At 52.1% G+C, this 19,092-nt stretch overlaps 1 protein-coding gene and 1 long non-coding RNA gene across 6 annotated transcripts in view; one reads left to right on the forward strand and one right to left on the reverse strand.

The window, feature by feature from the left end:
* Nucleotides 1-19,092, reverse strand: part of KLHL29 (kelch like family member 29) — a 284,456-nt gene that overhangs the window by 163,902 nt on the left and 101,462 nt on the right. Inside the window, exon 1 of one of the 4 annotated variants that reach the window (XM_081264538.1) lies at nt 2,339-2,442. The exons of 1 other annotated variant lie outside the window; for it this stretch is intronic. Coding sequence is in view for 2 of the 3 variants with exons in the window: in XM_081264536.1 (XP_081120662.1) it covers nt 1,843-2,121 (279 nt within the window). In the remaining variant the exon portion in view is untranslated. Of the gene's footprint in view, nt 1-1,726; nt 2,241-2,338; nt 2,443-19,092 lie in introns of those variants that run through there. 2 more of the 4 variants (XM_081264536.1, XM_081264537.1) reach the window with 2 other exon arrangements.
* On the forward strand, nt 1,836-9,970 carry LOC308632451. Of its 2 annotated transcripts, none has more exons than XR_014018536.1 (4): nt 1,836-1,915; nt 2,255-2,693; nt 5,005-5,266; nt 8,465-9,970. It is a non-coding gene; the product is annotated as an uncharacterized lncRNA (long non-coding RNA). The 2 variants fall into 2 exon arrangements; XR_014018537.1 differs by lacking the exon at nt 1,836-1,915 and adding an exon at nt 1,972-2,081.

Genomic DNA, 19,092 nt, shown 5'->3' on the forward strand with positions numbered 1-19,092 from the left:
GCAGTCCCTGGCCGCACCTGTGTCCCTCAAGGCTGCTCTCTGCTCCTCCTCCTCTATGACTTCTTCTGGGCATGTCCTGGCCACCCTGCATCTGTGGGTGATGCACTACTAAGTGCACATGGGCATGCCCCAGACTCATTGCACACTCTGTGCACCTTCCTGGTAGAAGGACGACTCCAGAACTTTCTAGACTCCTCATGATGAGCTCACAATTCAAGATTCTTCCTGACTTGTCTTTCCTACAGGCCTTTCCCTGCCTCTCAAGGAAGCAGAGGAGGGCAAGCTTTAGTGTCCAATATCTGTGCTTCCAAGGACAAAATGGCCAAGGGCCCAAGGATCATGGAGACGTCACTTGCCATGGTCAGGCCAGGCCAGAACCATGGCAAAGTTGCACTGGGAGGGAGCTTTGTGCTGGCCCCAGGCTGCAGTCAGACTTTGGGGCCGAGACACTGATCACTGTACTGAGCCCAACAGGTGGAAAAGGCAACTGGGCATCCTGTGCACCTGATAGCTTTCTAAAAATAGCTGGCCGGTGGCTGGCTCTGCAGGATCTCTTTGGGTAGGGCAGGGGCTGGGGCTCATGGCTATTTGCCCACTAAGTTTCAGAGAAGGGAGGCAAGTCCTGGTTCCGTACCTTACCCTTCCTAGACAAAGCCAATGCCCTGCCTCAGCTGGACATGCAAGACCCAGACAGGGTCCGGGTTCTGGCTGTGCATCCATACCCCCTCAGCTCTGTCCCACGCCTGGCTTGGAGGAACTGTCCTTTGGCTGCTGGTCATGTGGGAGGGGAAAGGAGTTGGGGCATGAGCAGATGCCAGAGGGCCCTGGGCACAGCTCCTTCTTGGCCAAGGGACCCGAGTACACAGACATTCTTCTCAGACCAAGGCTCTGACAGCATTGAACAGAAATGTCATGGTCTGTAGCCACGTGGTGGAGCAGAAAACCAGAAAAGAGGAAATAGATCCTCTGGGCCAAGCCCCAAAAGTCGCCTTTGCCCTCCCGACCATGCAGCCTCGGGACAAGCAGTGGGCCACGGAACAAAGGGAAAGTTCTTCTCTTCCAGGCACAGGCCCGGCCCTAGCCGGTATCCTCAGAGCCTGGGTCGTCTTTGTTTTGTTTTGTTTTTTCCTCCCTCCTATGTGTCTAGGCAGGAATACTTAGCTCCCAGCACCTTGAAGTCATGCCTTTGGCCTCCCTTCCCGGCACCAGCACCATGGCTTACCTGGGTTGCTCAACTGGCTCAGAGAAATCGTTTAAAATTAAGTCACATTAATCAAAAGCAACAGTATGTATTCTTATGAGCCAGGATGTCATCAAATTCTGGAGATCACTCAGACATCCAGCTGAGAACCAAAGTCTAAGAGAGTTTGGATAAACAGTTACAGGAAGAAAACCTACTTTCAAGTAAGATCTCCAGCAAATGTCAGTGGCCTCCCTTCCCACTTAGAGCAAGACTCCCATTCTGCTGAGAAGAGAACTGCAAGGCTTTTGTTTTCCGCAACATTTTTATACCAAATGCCCTCCTCTCCCTGTGAAGTCCTTCAGCAACTTTTGGACTTTTAAACCCGGCTTTCTTATTGGAGACTTGGAAAGAACACACAGAACTGCTTGTCCCCAAAGGGCTGGCCAAGGCAGTGAAGAGAACCCATGGAGACAGGGAGGTCCCCCCTGCCGCCTGGTCCTTCCACTGTCCCCAGCCCCTCTCTGAACTGAAGACCACAAACACCTGTGCACACATTCCTCCTGGGACTGGGCTGAGATCATGTTGCTGAAATGTGAGGCCCTGCTCCCTCCTGCCAGCCATGTGGCCACCCTGGCACCAGTGCCCACACAGTCACCCACCCGTGAGCTGCGAACATCCGTCACCGTGACTTGCAGCTGCTTCTCCCCTCGGCACCTCTGGAGTCCAGGGCAGGTCGGCCCAGCATCTCCCGGCCTCACGCCTCCTGAGCCTTCTTCAGCACTCGGAGCCAGGGAGGAAGGCCCCGTGGGGACCGTGCCCCTGCCATCTCTTCTGCCCTCCCTCCAGCTCTGGGTTTGGTGTAGTGGAAAGAGATGCAGATGAGAGCTGGGCACTTGGGGTAGGGCGGGCTCTGACACTTTCCAGCACAGACCCAACATGCCACCTCCCCCTGAGCTTGGCCTTCCCTCATCTGCCTCACAGGGGTGGTTGGGGATTAAAAAAAAAAAAAAGCCCCGGATGGGGAGGAGCTTCAGAAAAGTCAATCTTGTAACAAATCCATTCTTGTTACAGAGCCACACCAAGGTGTCCAGGCAAGCCCCCAAAAGAGGCACGAGCCTGCCCCACGGACCTTCTCTTTATAAGATAAGTACTTACTTCAAGCTTCCTGCTTCCTCTTTGGTAAAAAGAATTGTAGAAGAGTGCCAGGCCCGAGCAGGACAAACAGTGAATAATCGCTTAGAAGAGAAGCCTGTTGAAATGAGACTTTACTGGGGACAAGGTCGGCTGGCAGGCTTGGCCTATAAATCACTATGCTCTCCTTGGCGTATTGGCTCTGCAGAGATGAACTTGGCTGGACTCGGATGTTTCATAGCTCCTACGACTGTGCTCTGCACACAGTAGGCTTTTGGCCATTGTTTGGTGAACCGAATAACTGAGAAGGCAGCTGGACAGGTGAAGGGGACAAAGCTGTGTCCCCCCTCAAATTGGAGATTGGATATGTGAAGCCCAGGTAAGGGAAGAAATCCAAACCAGTCAGTCCAAGCTCCAGTCTCCACAGGATGGCAGCTCACCCTGCCAGCCTCAGCTGAAAGGGATTCAGGGGGAATCCACGGAGGTTAGAATTAACACACTTCCCGTATTATGCTACAGCAGCGATAAGCCTACAATCTTAGGGTTTTCTTCACGAGACTCCAGCATTCTCTGGTTTTCCTTATCAGCACTGACAAGAACCCCCTAGTTTAGCATTTATGTCCTTCGCTTTAGAATGGAGGCTGGATCCTAGGAGGTTGGGAAACTCTCTGGGGCAAATACCTGAGCTCCGTTATTGTTCTCCCCTGTGCCCCAGCCTACATGCACTGAGTTACCACTGACTGGCACCCAGGGGGCATGTGTTGGGAGCTGGAAATTTGCTGAATAAAGTGTAAACTGGTGCTGGAAAAGGACCCAGTGGAAGTCACAATGCCTCTGCTTTCCTACCTCCTGCGGTTCCGGAAGCCATGCCACTCCCCCCAGATGCTAGGGTTCTGACCCAGCCCTCCAGATCCAGCTGCAGCACTTGCTCATGTGGACAGATCCTTGGGGCCTGCAATTAGCATGGCGAAGTTGAGTCCACAAAAGTCCACATGTTCACAAGGGTACTTGTCACCTCTGTGGGTGGCTGGGGAGAATGCTGCATGTCCATCTGATGGTAGATGGAAACATTTGATGGCAGATTTGGCTTCAAGATGGTAGATGACTTTACTTCATCTGAAGCATGTTGACACTGGATTTAGGAATAAGAACTAGATGTCTGGACCCAGGGTGTGGGTTCCCTCCCCAGGGGCTGGATCTTGAGTTTCTAATCTGGTCCTTCAAGACCTTGGGTGCCTTTGGTGCTACTAGCCCACTCCGTGGGAAGAGAACCCCACCTTCCTGCCCCACTTGGACATTTTTTTTTTTCTGATTAGACTTCAGAAAAGGTAAAAGTTTTTCTCAAATCTTCCAGAAATAAGAATAGACATCCTGGGGCCGAGGGTGTAGTCAGTGGTAGAGTGCTTGCCTAACTCGCATAGGCCCTGGGTTTGACCCCCAGTGCTGAAAAAAAAAGAAAGAAAGATGGGGCTGGAGATGTGGCTCAAGCGGTAGCGCGCTCGCCTGGCATGCGTGCGGCCCGGGTTCGATCCTCAGCACCACATACCAACAAAGATGTTGTATCCACCAAAAAAACTAAAAAGTAAATAAAATCTCTCTCTCTCTCTCTCTCTCTCTCTCTCTTTAAAAAAAAATTAAAAAAAAAGAAAGAAAGAAAGAAAGAAAGAAAGAAAGAAAAACAAAAAACCCAAACAACCATCCTTCCTTTATTCCAAAATATAACCAAAATTCAAGTAGCAATCAAACAAAGCCCTAGAACAAACCTGAGGCATCACAGTGCAGAAGCTCAGTGTTCACAGAGGAGCCCCAACAGTCTATTTCATGGCCTATGAGTGCTCCTTTGCACACAATTCTAACAAGCATGTCGTGTGTGTGTGTGTGTGTGTGGGGGGGGAGAGGTGCTGTTGTTTCAGGAAAGTTTAGTGGATGAGAATGAGGGGAGGCAGAAAGACTGAAAAGCAGGTGCATAACCTCAGCCAGAACCAGGAGCTTTGGTCATTTTGTTCAGGGGCCAATTGCCTAAATAGCTCTATGAGACCAGAGCACTGACCTGTAGCTGCAGAACAAACACTACCCTCAGGGCTCAGGTCAGTTTAAAGCACAGGCTTTGGAACCCAACTGTGCCTTTTATCTTGGCTCTGATATTTATCATCTGCATGTCCTCAAACAATCTGCTTAAACTTTTTGGGTCTGATCCCTTCCAAGAAATGGGGAAACAAGTGATTCCTCCTCTTAGCTATGGGAAGGATGCCTAGAAGGTGTTTAGTGCCTGGGCTGTGTGGAGGATGCACCCTTCATCCAACATGCCTTGGGAGAAGGGCGAGAGTAAGTGGCTCCCTCCAGACAGATTTATCCAACACAGTTGAAAGAAAAGAAGGTTAGGGTTTAATGGGATTAAAAGCCAAAGAGAGGAAGACCTAGAGAAGAAGCCAAAGGAAGCAACTTGAAGGTGAGGAATGAAGGCAGGCACAGCCCACCATCCCTACAAACACCTCCCAGGTGCCAAGTACGGGGAGGGGCTTGGTGTGTTTGATCTAGCTTTGCCCTCCTGGCTTGGCTGCCGTTATTATAAACTCCATTTGCAGAGGATAGATCTTGCACAGGAATAAAGACCCTCTTCCAAGCTGACATAGTTTATAAGTGCTATTCAGTCACAAATTGTCTGCTCCAAAGCTGGGTTCTTTCTCCAGGTAGGGTGCAAGAGAGCAGCCTGGCCTGAGTAACCTCAGAGCTCACGCCTACCCAGCTGGCCCTGATGCCAGCAGATGGGCCTAAGGGCAGGCCACACCTGTGGCTTCAGCACACTCCAGCACACTGGACTCTGAGATCCTTTTGGGAAGGGGCATCCATTCTACCAGAGGTATGTGACATGGATAATAGAAAAGAAAAACTACCTGGAGATTTCCAATGCATGAACGTCTGTGTGGGAGCAATCTGTCCTTCCATGTGCAGGTAAGACTAGCCATCAGGGTTTGGGCCCAGAGCCTACTCCCCAGGTCCTTCAGGTTTGTCAAAGGGAGAGTCCCCTGGGGGAGCCCCCCTGCAGCAGTCCCATCTCACCTCACTCTCTACAAACATCTCACCCAGGCTCTTTGCCCTACATGCCAGGCAGAAATGGGACAGCATCACACAGGACATCCTAACCATCAGGGCTGTGTCTGAGCTAGGGATAGCCAAAGAAAAACTATCTACAAATATGGAAATACTCTGCCTTTGTAAAATGTGGGCAGCAATCAGAATTTGTAAACAGAGAAAAGTGACAATTGTTGAAACCCTACACGCATCCTGAACTCTGGTTTATGATAATGTAACATTTCCGGCAATAATATTCGGAAGGAAAGAGAGATGAAAATGAATTGAACTTTATTTGAGGATCGCAGCACTGTGACTATGGGTCCTTTTGCTAAAACACAGAAGTATCCATAATGAGGATTTGTGTCGTACTAAGAAGAAATGTATGAAAAAGTGACCTTAAACTTGAATATGCTATGAAACAGGAGTAGTCCCCTCCCCTCCTGAAGTATTGGGTGTGTAAGTAGTGCACGGGATGAAAAGGCTTGTGTGATTCATCACCAGCACCCACCCTTCCCTGTGGGTTCTGGTGGTCTCAGGCACAAGGTATCATGCAGTAGCCTGACCTCGGCTTCTGGCCAGGGGTGGGGAATTCTAGGAGTCTGCTCCTGGATTCTGGCACAAGCAAATGGCTGCATGTTTTATTCTCCCTCTTCCCTTGCACCCTGCTCTGAGGGCCTTGTTTTTGCTTTCAGTAGTCAGAATTCAGAAAGCCAGATGGAAGGGCCCCCTCAGGCTCCTTTCCCTGCAGCCCTCCCTTGCCCAGGTCAGGCAACTGAGGGTCCTGGGAAGCTTGGGGACTTGCTCCAGATCCTGCAAAACTATAGATGTCAAACCTGACAAAACGACTCAGCATACATCCCACCAGCACCCCACTTCTAGCCTTGCCTGGGCTACAGTTTGTTTAGCAAGGGCCTTACCACCCCTGAGCTGGTCCCTGACCATATGCAATGAGGCTGAGAGGTCTTGAGCTTCACCCTGCTCTGCCTGCAACTGCTTACCTGGCTTCCTTCATAGGTGGATGACACCCCAAAGGGATTTATGCTGACACCCCCTCTGCTGAAAGTCCCCACTTGGAGTATCACCCCGTTCTGGACTAGGGTCAGGTTCTGTTGTGGACAGGCCTGGGCTAGGAGGGGTGGCAGCAGTTGCCTGGAGACCATGGTGCACTGGCCAGCGGGGTACTAGAGACAGTGGCATTCTGGGGCTAAGCTAGCAGGTGAGAATGCTCAGGAGGAGTGGATGTGATGGGGTGGGAGCTGTGGCCAGGGCCCTGGAGGGGTCTCCAAGGCTGGCAAGGGAGAGCTGGAGCTAGCTGCAAAAGTGTCCTGGGCAGGGGCCCAGCAAGTGGGTGGGCACTGGCCTGAGGGCAGAGGAGGAACAGGTCAGGCGGTCAGGGTCAGTATCCCCAGGGAGGTCCAGGCCTGTTTAGTGACTGCAGCTCCTGCCACCGCCTCTGGGTATAGGCTCCAGGGAGCCCTAGAACAGTGCTGAGCCTGGAAGGTGCACCTCAGGCCACAGTCTGTGCAGGATCCCAAAGGCGAGCACGGTCTCCACATGTAGCAGTAGCCTTCCCAAGGCCCACAGACTAGGCCCTTTATCTGGCCTGGGGACTGCCTGGGGCAAGTCACTACTGCAAAGAAAGTGTTTCTCCAAGAGCTCAAAGGACACAGAACACTGGCTGCATTTGATGCCTGGTCAGGGCATCCAGAGCCACTTTCTTGGGGGATGGTCACCTGATTTATGATATGGGGACAGGAGATAGGAGTTACTATGGAGGGCAGAGTATGGCTGTGACCCAGGACCATGGACATGTTGGGTGGGCAGCTATGAGCTGGGCCCAATGAGGATGAGAGCTGAGCACAGATAGACTTTGGGGATGGCTGAGAAGTGTCCCAGGCCTTGGTGCAGGCCAGAGGGTGCCAGGATGCACCCCAGGAGAGACAGTGTTGGGGATTGGGTGGAGAGAAAGCCCACACCAGGACAGAGGACACACAGAGGCTCCCTAGAGAGATGGCAGGGTCTGGACCTATCTTGGCAGGATTTCTGGGTTGTCTTTTGGGGCTAAGGAAATGGCAGAAACACGGGCCAGAGTCGGAGTGCTGGGCTCAGCCGACAGGCAGTCAGGCCTGAGCGTTGGGGCCTCCAATGTAGCAGTGGGGTTTCCGCCTCTCACAGCTGTGCTACCTAATTTCTTTGGCCCAGATGCTGGCCTTCCCCAGAGGGACCACTGTGCTCTATCTGGTCCCAGTCTGCCAGGTGGGCTCAGCTTTTATGCCTTACTCCAAGTAAGAAAAATAAAAATGGGCCATAGGAAAATCCCCTGAGAATGTTGTACAACTCAAGGTCAAGGTAATGTGAGAAAAGGGTTAGGGGCTATCTCTCATAGCTCCTCCATTCTGGATCCTCACAGCGGGGCTGAGGAAGGAATTTTCTGACTTGAGGCCAGAGCTTACACAAGCTAAATGGATGCTCCTGAAAGTCATGGGTGTGCTGGTAAAGAGACACATGGCACCTGCTCTTCAAGAGTAATAGTTAAAATAGTATTTGTAATTCCTACTTCTAGGCTACCCTTTATTGATCATTTATTATGAGCCACACATTATCTCATTTAATTCCCACAATAGCCCTGCAAAATACAAATTCCTATCGTCTCCATTTTATAGATGAGAAAACTGAGATAAGGTAAAAAATAAACTATTCACGTAGTTGCTGACAGAAGCCTACACGGTCTGAGGGAAACAAAACCACTCCCCTCACTCTCGCATCTCAGTCTCCTCCCAGGGCTCAGCACCTGGAAAGCCAAAGTCTCTCCAGAGGAAGAAGATGTTGCACTGATGTGCTCTTCCAATGGAGGGAGTGGTGAGCTGGTGTGTCCACTCAGGCCTAGGAACTAGGGCCCCTAGGTGGTCAGCTGGACACGGAATCCCCTTAGGAGAAAAGTAGAAAACCCATGACAGTCATGTATCTGCTCTGCTGAAGAGAAGGAAAGAGATTTTGGAAAGACTGATGATTTCTAATTTCATATTAACTAGGTTCATTTACATTTTTTTTCTGTCAAATTGCTATGTGTCTAAGTTTCAAGAAAAAAGAAGTCAGCAGATGGGAGGCCCCCGGGCTAGAGGAGAGCGACTGAGCAAGGATCTGACTCTGTCGTTCACCTCGACAGTGGCCTGAGAAGCACACGTTTTCTGCACGAGCCTTCTCTCTGGACTTTGTGGCCTCCGTGCTGTGAAGCAGCTGACAGAAGCCAGCTCCGTAGTTTCTGTGCCACAGCTTGGCAGCCACGCTTCTGCTCCTGGTATGCTGGTCACCAGCCCAACAAAGCCCCTGCTGCTTCTCGTTCCCTCGAGTCAGCTGTCTACTGGCCTTCGATCCTCTTGAGTGGACGCTGTACACGAAACTTGGTCTCGTCTGCACGGGGGCCCTCTACCCTGCCCCACCCCTTACCAGACTGGGAGGGCTTGGGGAGCTGGGGCATGTCCACTAAACCCTCTTCAGCCTCCCAAGGCCTAGCCTGGGCCTAAACCAGAGCCCTAGAGGACCTGCTGATTGGCCAACCGACCTGAGGGTCCACATCCCCCTTGTTCATGAGCAGCGTGAATTCCCAAAAGTCTGCCATGCAGTTGGCTGTCTGAGAGGGTACTTTCCTGCACAGACAAAGCTGCCCCCAATCGTGGGGCGCCCAGCCAAACCATGGCAGCCAACACAGTCATAATCTAGCTTGCTGAGCTGTGGCACAAAAACCCAAATTGTGTTCATTGTCCCCTGAGGTTCTGCAGTTTGGGTAGGAAGCACCTGTTTGTAGGTGTTGACAATGAGCTTGACCTGTTTGTGTGTGTGTGTGTGTGTGTGTGTGTGTGTGCGTGTGTGTGCGAGAGAGAGAGAGAGAGAGAGAGAGAGAGAGAGAGAGAGAGAGAGAAGATAGAGAGGGAGAAAGAGAGGCTTGTTAAAATAGATCTGGAAATCCTGACACTTGGCCCTGCGCAGTAGTTCAGTGGGCCCTGTGGGGCAGATCAGCCGCCCAGTAGGTGCTCTTGGACCAGAAGTGAGGGTCTCCTGAAAGTGGAGCCCTGGGAGGGCTGGAGAGGGGGATCCAATGTCACACTCAGGTTGCAGCCCAGGAGTCTTCTAAGCACTAAGGGACATGGGGGATGCTGCCATCCAGCTCAGTGTCTAATTAATGCTAGGATCTGGGTGATCAGACTAGAACCCGTAGCCTCGGAATCACGAATGACCCATTCATCTCCTTAATAAAGCAGACTCGCCAGTCCCAGGCTTTGTGGGGTAACTACCCGTCAGCATGTCATCCGGGCTCCTCCTGTGCTCGCACAGGGAGCCGCCACTGAGGAGTGAGTGCTCCGGGCTCAGACACCGTGGAAGGCTGCAACCCCTCAGGCTGAGACTTTGTTCTGAGTGAGGACTCAGGTCCTTGGGGAGACAGGATGGCTGGGGAGGCACTGATGGATGGCGTGTCCCCTATAGTGCACGTCCATTGGGGAGCCATCTTTGAACTTGCTTTAAGCCAACACACAATTGCGTGTGATTTGGTGCTGAAATAAACTCTCTGATCCCCTTGTGCTATTTGAGTATTAGTGTCAGTTCCATTTGGAGCCTCATTCATGGACGATCTACAGGCCAGGCATTGTGCTGGGTGCTGGGGCTATTAAGACAGACTATGCAGTATTCCTGCCTTTAGGGGGAAACAGATGAGTTATTACAGAGAAACACAGGAGCTGTGGGAGGAGACACACTCCCCCAGCCCCTGCAAGGCCTGTAGGCACAGTCAGAATCGGCTTTTGGAGGCTGATGGGGACTAAGTCAAGTCCAAAGAGGGAAAGCCAGGTAAAGAAGGGTAAGGATGTGTGTGTGTGTGTGTGTGTAACACATCTTTTGTGATTAAAAACAGGTAGTAGAGGTGTGCTCAGGAATGGGGAGGGACTTAGGCAAATAAAGCAAAACAGGCACAGGTGAGTGGAAGAGGTGGGGGGCAGGGCGAGACCAAGACATGGCCCCAGATACCAGCTCCCAGAGTGCCAGGACGGTGGCGGATGTTGATGGGCAGTTCAGAAAGGGCCTACTGAGAATCAATAAGGACCTTCCCAGGGGCCAGGATGGTAGGAAGAGGAAAGAGGGATGACTTGGAGAAATATGCAGAAGGTGAAGTGTTGACAGTTGAGTGACTCTCGAGTTCATTCATTCAATAAATAGTTCTGAGGGCCTCTGTGTGCTGAGCTAGTGCTGGGGTCAGGGAAAGAGGCCTGTCCAGGATGAACCATGAGTTGCAGGGATTCAAGTTTTGAGCTTGCGGGATTGGGGGCAGCGGTGGGGCAGGAGCTGGTGGAGAAATTCTGTGGAGATTGAGAAATTAGAGGAGGGAATTCAGGGACCGTCTTTGATGGCAGTGCAGGGACTTGAAGGAAGGGCAGGTTTTGCCCAGGTAAAATCGACACGAGTGAGTATTCCAAGTCGGGGGAGCCCTAAAGCAAAGTAGCCAGGACAGATGGAGCAGGGCCGATGTCAAAGACACCAGATCCTCTTCTCAGAGGCCAGAGGTTCTGAGTTATGAGAATGACAGAGCCCCATGCCCAGTCGTTACCCCTCTTTGCAACATCACCTCAAAGAAACCAAGAGACGACGTTCTCAATTGACTAACTGACGCTCTGCTGAGACCCAGGCTGCATGGTCAAATAGTTTCTTCTCAAATTTTGCAACAGAGGTGCCAAAGAATCCCTCCATCAGCTGTCCTTGCACCTCTGCTGTCAGCCCTTACCCATGAAGCCCAGTGGGCACTTTTCAGAATGGGCTAGAACGAGGGAAGACACTTGCAGGGGCGTCCAAGGCAATTTCTAGGGAAAACCATCAGCCCAGCTGGGCTGATGGCTGCCTGCCCAACCCGCACTTGGTTCCCTGAGGCCATTTAAGGGCTCTCTGATGGAGCACGGTGGCTCCAAGTCTGCCTCCTGTTTGTCCTCCCCTGCCCAGGAGGGTTCCAGGAACAAGGAACACGGAGAGCCTGATGTACCGCTCCCCACACGAGAAACAGGCAACTGCATTTCATGCTCCTTGGAGGCTCCCCAGCCCCACTCCCTGGCAGCATAATTACACATGTCTCCCTCCTTACCAACCCTTCCTACGCGCTGCATAAAGGAATACAATTTCTGGCTGTCCAAATTACAAGAGACCATAACGCACAAAAGCAATAAACACAGGTTCTAACAGCAATCAGATACCACTTATCGTAAACAATGGTTTTTGTGATTTATTGCATTTGAAGCAGGTTCAGCATTACTCCTTAGAAGATTTGGTTATTCTTGTTTTCAAGCAGCGTTGCCGGCAGCTAGCTGACGTCAGACAAAATTGCCCAAGTGCAGCAGATTTTAAAAATAGGGCCAATGTGGTGTTAAGATAATAATAATAGAAAATTGGGTGGCTGTGGACTACAAGCAAAAGTCTACAGATGAGGCTTTTTAGGATTTGTAGGTTCCCCTGTCAAAACAAACCCAGGTAACCTCAGTGGGTCCTGCCCCCGGCTCCTCTCCTGTTCACTTTCTAAGGCCCGGCGCTTCCAATTCGTCCCTCTGTCCTCCTGTCCCCTGAGTGACGTGGGAGGGAGGAGGAGACTTGTAACCAGAGTGGGCCGAGAGATAGTCTGCGTTAACCCATCAAGCTGTTCAACGTACCCACTCAGGCCTCAGGTAGCTCTGGGAGTCAGACATGGGGGAGTGCAGACAAGCGAGTTCACACAGTGCATTTGAGCCCAGAGGTCTGCAGGGATCATTCAGAATGAAACCTGCCTTGTTCTGACCTACGTGGTCCCTTCTCCCCTGCACCCTGTTCACTGTGCAGGGCACAGAGGCCTGGAAGCCAGGTACCGACGTAGAAGGTAAGGATGATTCCCAGATGAGAGCAGGAGTTTTCAAGTTGGGTTCAGAGAAATCCTAGGATTTCAGGTGGGTGTTTTAGGGGCTCCTGAAGGGGCCACTTCTGCTCCAACCAGGGAGCCCTGCTTTTGTTAAATTGTTGCTGGCAGGTTTCTATACAATTGTTTAGGAAAAAGAAATTGGATTAAAGAACTAATCCACAAATAGGACTCAGCAAGCTCTGCCTCTGACCTTTCCCCCTCTCCCTGATTCAACACTCACCATGATTTTAGCAGTGCAGGCTGAAGATGAGCCCACTCCAACAGGGTGCGGCGCGGGATCCCTGAGAAGAGACGTGCTCTCTGGAGGTGTCACACACTCTCCTGGAAACCTTGACGTGTGAGGCCCATCAAGGGTAACCGACATGGTCTGCACCATGCCACTCTGGCCATGCTCTCTGGCCCTAGGTCCTGTGCCTCCAGGGACCTGGTTTAAGGGAAATTGTGGCAGAGTAAAGAGTGTGCACCAGGAGTGTTTCCTTACAGGAAGCAAAGCCCCTGCTGAGCAGACAGAAAAGCACAGCACGTCACCGTTGTCACCAGAGCAGAGCAGGCTGTTAGTTCCTGGAATCTCCAGGGGCTGGAAGAGACACCCTTTAACTAACATGCAACCCCTCTGGATTGAGAGGAGTCCGCAGAGCCCTGTGCCTGCGGATGTATCATTTCAGTCTGGGAGGCAAAGCTCTCTGTTCTTGGCTTGGAGCAGAGAGCAGAAAGCTCACTGAGCTATACAGATTGCGATAAGGAAAATGGATTTGTTAGTGACTACTCAGTCCTCTGAGAGCAGCCGTGATATCTTGATTGAAGTAAATGCGCAGAACATCACTCATCCAGGTGGAAAAAATATATATCGATTGCTAACATTTATTGCATATTCCAGGCACTATGCTAAACTCCTTTCATAATTAATCTATTTAATCCCCTGCAATACTGTGTGTTCGCTATTCTTATTATCCTTCCTTGAAAGATGGGGAAACTGAGGCACAGAGAAGGCAGCTCATTTGCCCAGGTCACCCAGCCGGTGTGTGGAAAGCACCTCCAGATTCACAGGACATCTCCATGCACGTTCTTTTCCACCGTGAGCCCTGACATATTTCTTGCCGTCCGGTCTCCTGTCATGTCTGTGTTGGCCAGGATCAACACATGTATAGGAAGACGGGTAGGATGAATGCCACTTAAAACAACAGCAGCAACACTCACCTGTGGAGTCAGAAGTCACCAGTGGCGCCCAGGCCCTGCTCAGTTGTAGTTCACCTGCTGGTCTGCCCACCTCTTCCCTCCTCCGCTCCTCCCTCCCGAGACAGGGCCCGCTCAGCCCCCAACCAACAGAACTTCCAAATCTCCCAGCCGCAGGCCTTTGTGGATGTCAAGGTGTCAGGCACCGGTATCGCATGCCCAGACAGCCAACAGACACTTCAGAAAACACAGAATGCGTTTTTTGATAAAGACAAAAGCAATACGGCTCCGAGGTGCTCTCAACACCAAGATACATTTTTACACAGGTCGCCGCATCTTCCAGAATCTTGCCCTTGCGTGTTTGTAACGCTTGGCCCGGATGCTTTCCGTGTAGAGGAGACGTGCGAACATGGCCCTCGGGAACTCTCTCCCTACCTCTCCCCACATGGTAACCTCCTTCCTCCTCCAGGTACCTAAGCCTCTGCCATCCAACTGGCTGGGCCCTTGATCACGCTCTGCCTGATGTTTTCCTACTTGTCTCATGTGGGCTTGTTTCCTCTATCACAGGGCCTTGAACTGAGGCTGTGGTGTTCTGTGCACAGCAGAGCCTGGTGGGCACCAGAGTCTCCTGGAGAACTCACATAGTTATGTAAATGACAAGTCCTGGGCTGCACTTCTAAAGGTTTTGCTTTGGTGGTTTAGGAATTCACAAGTTTTATCAAATGCTCTAGAAGCTTCTGAAGCCAGTTGTCTTGTCAGCCCTGGGAAGGAACTAACCCTGTGGAACTCTGACCTTGGACAATCTAACCCCTGGGATTGTGAGAAGATGCACTTGCTGTTCAGACCCTCGTCCGTGCCACTCTCCTTCTGGAGCTCCAACCCTGTCACTGTCATCGGCTGCTCACTAAGCTCTGCCCTCTGTGCCCGATGCCACTCAGCTCACACCACCTCCTCTGGGAAGGTGTGACCGCCCTACCCGTTCAGAGTGACAGCTCTGGGCACCAGCCCCCAAACCTCTGGGTACCAGACGGTGTGTGTGGGGGGTGGCTCTGCATTGACCAGAGCAACCAGTGGCCCCGGTCGGTCATGGTTCTTGGCCAAGACACCCCACCTTCTGGACAGTACGGTGCTCTTCAGCTCTCCCCATCACAACTAGTAGGAAGGCGCTTTTCCAAAGGCAGGATGTAAACGCACTCTCCTGTCACGGAGCACGTGGCCTCCCTTGGATAAAAGGTCTTTGGGATGCTCTCAGCTCCACCTTCTTCTCATTCCCCCCGCTCCTTGATCCTGTTTTCTCCCAGGGGTATGGGTGACTGTGCAGCCATGTGATTAACTCCACCGGGACTATAATCTCAGGAAGGAGCAGAATGGAAATCATTTTTGGAATATAAATCAAATAGGATTTCAGTTGAAGTTATTTAAAAGAAATTAATTGACTTGTACTCGCCACAATACACTGATAAGAGTTCATTGCCAAGTCCGTCAGGAGTAATGAAAAAACAGTTAATAAAATTCAGCTGTCAAAAGCAGTGTGCGGGGCTCTCTGGAGACACCCCACAGCCCCCTGGGTCACAGGGGGCGGAGAGCGCTGGTTTGCAGGGGCCAAGCTCAGGCTTTGCTGTATTTTTCTCTTGTGTGGGATTACTAGAGATTTAATACCATAAGATTCTTAGGACTGAGACTTCTTCCCAAGCTGCTTTGTATTTCTGTATAGCACGGTGCACATATTAAATCACAACTGAGGGAAGGATGCTGGCTAGATAAGGATGTTTTTGCATTCAGTAGTTCATTTTTCTTTTCATTTGAAAGGCCTTCTAAAGAGATATCTCTCCTCCCCCTTATTGACTGTAATGACCTTAAGGAGGAGGGAGTGGCAATATTTAATTAAAGACATCATCGGGCTCCTCTCCTGCGCTCTCCCAAATCCGTGGATCAGAATAAGTTATGAACTTAAAAAAAAAAAACACCAAAAAACCCACACACAAAGGTAGGGGAAGGACAAAGCCATCGCAGACTCTGGACCCTGCCACCAGCCCCATCGCCCCACCCACATCTGCACACTGCAGCCCATGTGGGTGTGACCTGCCCTTCTCACAACAGATGAGAGTCCTTGCAACATAGTCAGAAATTACCGTGTCCCCAGGACTCCACCAGCTCCTGTCCCCCTGGACCCAGAGCAGCTGCTTCCTGCCCTTGCCTTCTCCTTGGCTACAGAGTCAGAAGCACCCATTATCACACCTTCCAGGCCTGAAGGAGCTGAGAGGCCCTTTATTTCTACAGCAGAAACCATACGCCTAGCACCATACCAGGCATGTCCAGGACAGCAGTTCATGTGATTCTCATGGTGGAGGGACAGAGGTTAACTTTTCATCACCTGTATGGAACAGATGAGAGAAGAGAGGCACAGAGAGTTTAAGTAACTTAACCAAAGACACACAGGGAGGGGCGGAGCCAAGAGTAGAACCAGCTCCGGCATGCTGCCTTGCACAACAGGGAGGGGGCTTTCACTGCACTAGGCTGTGCTTTATGTTAAATGTCCCTGCAAAAAGTGACAGTTGCTGGGAAATGATTTCCTGAATGACTTATTTTGAGTCCATGGACCATGGAAACCCAGGATGGGATCCTCAAGTGGTCACACCCCAGGGGTCTGCACAGAGCACACTTACCCAAGAGGCATTCTGTCAATGCTTCAGGTTTCACCTTCAAGGTGGAGGGACCTGCAGCAGAGGCCTTGTGGTCAGGTTGTAATTTAGGTTCTTCTAGAACCTCACTGCTTCTAAGCAAGGGGCGAGTCTCATTCCCTCCTCTTGACTTGAGGTGGGCTTGATTCTCTTGTAACTGACAGAATAGAGTGTAAGTGACAGGTGTGCTTCTGATGCCAGGTCCTCAGAGGCGAACAGCCCCACCTGCCCGCCAGGACCCCCGGCAGCATAGCTCTGTTAGAAGGCCAGCATCTGTCTGGCCACACGAGTGAAGACACCTCTGAAGGTCCTGGACCTCTGCAGGCAGACCCCCAGCCTCCAGCGTTCCCAGTTGAGGTTCCAGGCAGGTGGAAATGGACTGTCCCCACTGTGTTCTGCCCGAAGTTCTGACCCACAGAATCTGGGACCATAATGAAATGGTTCCTTGCACACCTCAACTTGGCAACAGCTGGACTGGGTGCTGAACCATGCACGGTGTCCCTGGTGCCGGCTACTGGTGGCTTTCAACTTATCTTCTGCATGGCTGTCCCAGCCCAGAGCTGAGAATTAGGTGGGAAGCTGAAAGTCAGGTCCAACAGAGATTGGATAGACAGACGGACAGTGCTGCAGGATGTGGCCTGCTGCTCTGGATGAATCTAAATTCCCGAAGGTTGGCCCAAGTGCACTGTCCCCTCCAAGCCGCCCACAGAGCCACGTCCTGGGTCCTCAGTCTGGGTTTCTTGAGCCAAGGGCTGGGTGAAGTCACACTCAGATCAGACTTGGAAAATGTGACGTAAGGAAGGCAGCCTCAACCCTGTGCTCTGTGAAGTCAGCAAGGCCGAGTCCCTGGATCCCCAAAGCAAGTTGCTGCTGTTACACTTGTAAAGGAAGAGCAGGAAGGACAGATAGATGTGTGTCCTGCTTTCACATAGCTTGGAGTCTGGGGCTGGCACAGAGCCCTCAGGTGGAGCTAAGAGAGGGTAACCTATGATCTCGTGGGTCAGTCGTACGAACAGGCCCTGGGATGGAGACTGCTCCCCTGCAGCCAGTTTCTTCTTCACCTGAACCATCCTGCAGGTGTCTGCTACCTTCCTGCCCCTTATGCCATGGGATTCTGACACTCACCGTGCTCACAGGCAAGGCCCTGTACTAAGAAAGCTGATCTCATGCACAGAAGTAAGAGCAGCAGTGTGCCCTGTGCCGGCCACCCACACAGCCTCACGTGACTTTGCTCAGGACCTCGGAGTCAGTCCTCCGCTGGCTTCAGTCACAGCTTCCCTCCATTCTACAAAAAGAATGTCAAAGACTTGAATGTGGAAGATTCTCTAGCATCAGCTCGGTGTTCTCCCTTCCCTAAATCCTGTTCTGGGAAGCCCTGGAAGGGAGATGTCTTCCACCCCACAAGGGCTGGAGGCCAGGGCCTGGCAGGGCTGGACCCAGAAGGCAGGCTTGAGGTGCTCGGCCTCTCTCCAGCTCTCCTGGGTCTTTAAGCCCACTATACAGCTGGACCCAAGAAGGCAGCAGCCGGCGGTTCCCAGAGGAGAGGAGAGTGTGTGCGGGGGTCAGATGCTCAGTTCTGTGCTGTTCTTTGCATTCAGCTTTCTGCTGCCCTCCGTGGCCTCTAGTGCCACGTCTAGCACTAGCATCGTCTCAGCAGCCACAGAGAAGGGAATGGCCTAGAGGACCCACACTTAGGCCAGAGTGGTCAAGACAAGAGTGTCAGGTCCTTGTTCTTGACAAGGGGTAGAGTGACAAAAATTAATGAGGGACTGCTTCAGGAGTGGTGGCTCTCGAGGAGGGCAGATGTCCCACTGTCCCTCCCCATGCAGAGACCCCCTGCTCTCTGCAAGCAGCTATCGGTGTGCAATACGGGCATGTCGTGGTGACGGGTCTGCATCTAGCTCATGGTGGAAGGTCGGGACGCAGCCTTCCGGTTCCTTCAACCTCCCCATGGGCCGCTGCTGACTGTGGGACGGGGGCCTGTGAACAAAGGCGAAGCTGCGGGGTCTGCAGGAAAACCAGCCCAATCACGTCCATCTGGAATACGTCTGGACCCGCCCATGCTCCCAGGGAAGTTTGCCTGTTTTCTCATCATTTTCTTAAAAGAGAAGATGAAAGGATTCCAGGGATTCTCAGCCCAAAATGCTCCTGTTGCTGCGGAGAGGCTGGCACGGAGCTGCATAATGAAGCCATTCCTCAGGCCGAGCCTGGTCCTGACTGCTGGCTGCCGGCTGTGTGAGGAGGGGGAGGCTGACCTAATTAACCAGGCCAGGAGCTGCCTGGCACTGGCAGTGACAGACGGAACATCCTCTTCAGAGACCTCCAGGCCTGAGAAGTTGTTCTGGAACTGGGTCAGGTGTCCTCTGAAGCCCAGGTGTTTAGGACGCAGACCTACAGCACACACAGGCCCAAACTGCCCTGGCTCCCTGGACTCCCTCCTCAACCCTGCACGGCCCCCTCCCTCAGGTCTGTCCTAGGAGTGCGAATGTGCAGCCCGTGGACACGTGCCCTCAGAGCACCCAGAAGCTTTCGTTTTGTTCTCTGGAACTTTCTGTAGGTGGCTTTTCTGGAGATATCTGGGGGGACTTGGGTAACAGACCTGGGCTGGGTTTTTGGGAGCCCTCTGTGGGTGTGAGATGGGGCATCCTTGTGCCAGTTGCACTGAGAGCCACCCAGGCAACCCAACTGCAGGGTCTACCTGGAGAAGCCAGGGGGGGAGATCAATGGCAGGGAGGAGCAGCACCCTCGCTGGGGAGGGGAGAGGGATGTGAGAAGCACTGAGGTGTCTGCAGGAAAGATACTAGCTGAGCCCCGTGTCCCATCCAGGGGACGGAACCTCTGAGCACAACCCTGGGGGCACACCTCCTCCGAGGTGATGGGAGCATCACGGGGGCTGTGGACACTCTGGGGCAGGGTCCTTGGATACT

Source organism: Spermophilus citellus, assembly GCF_964194105.1.
Source record: "Spermophilus citellus genome assembly, chromosome: 13".
NCBI classification, from domain to species: domain Eukaryota; kingdom Metazoa; phylum Chordata; class Mammalia; order Rodentia; family Sciuridae; genus Spermophilus; species Spermophilus citellus.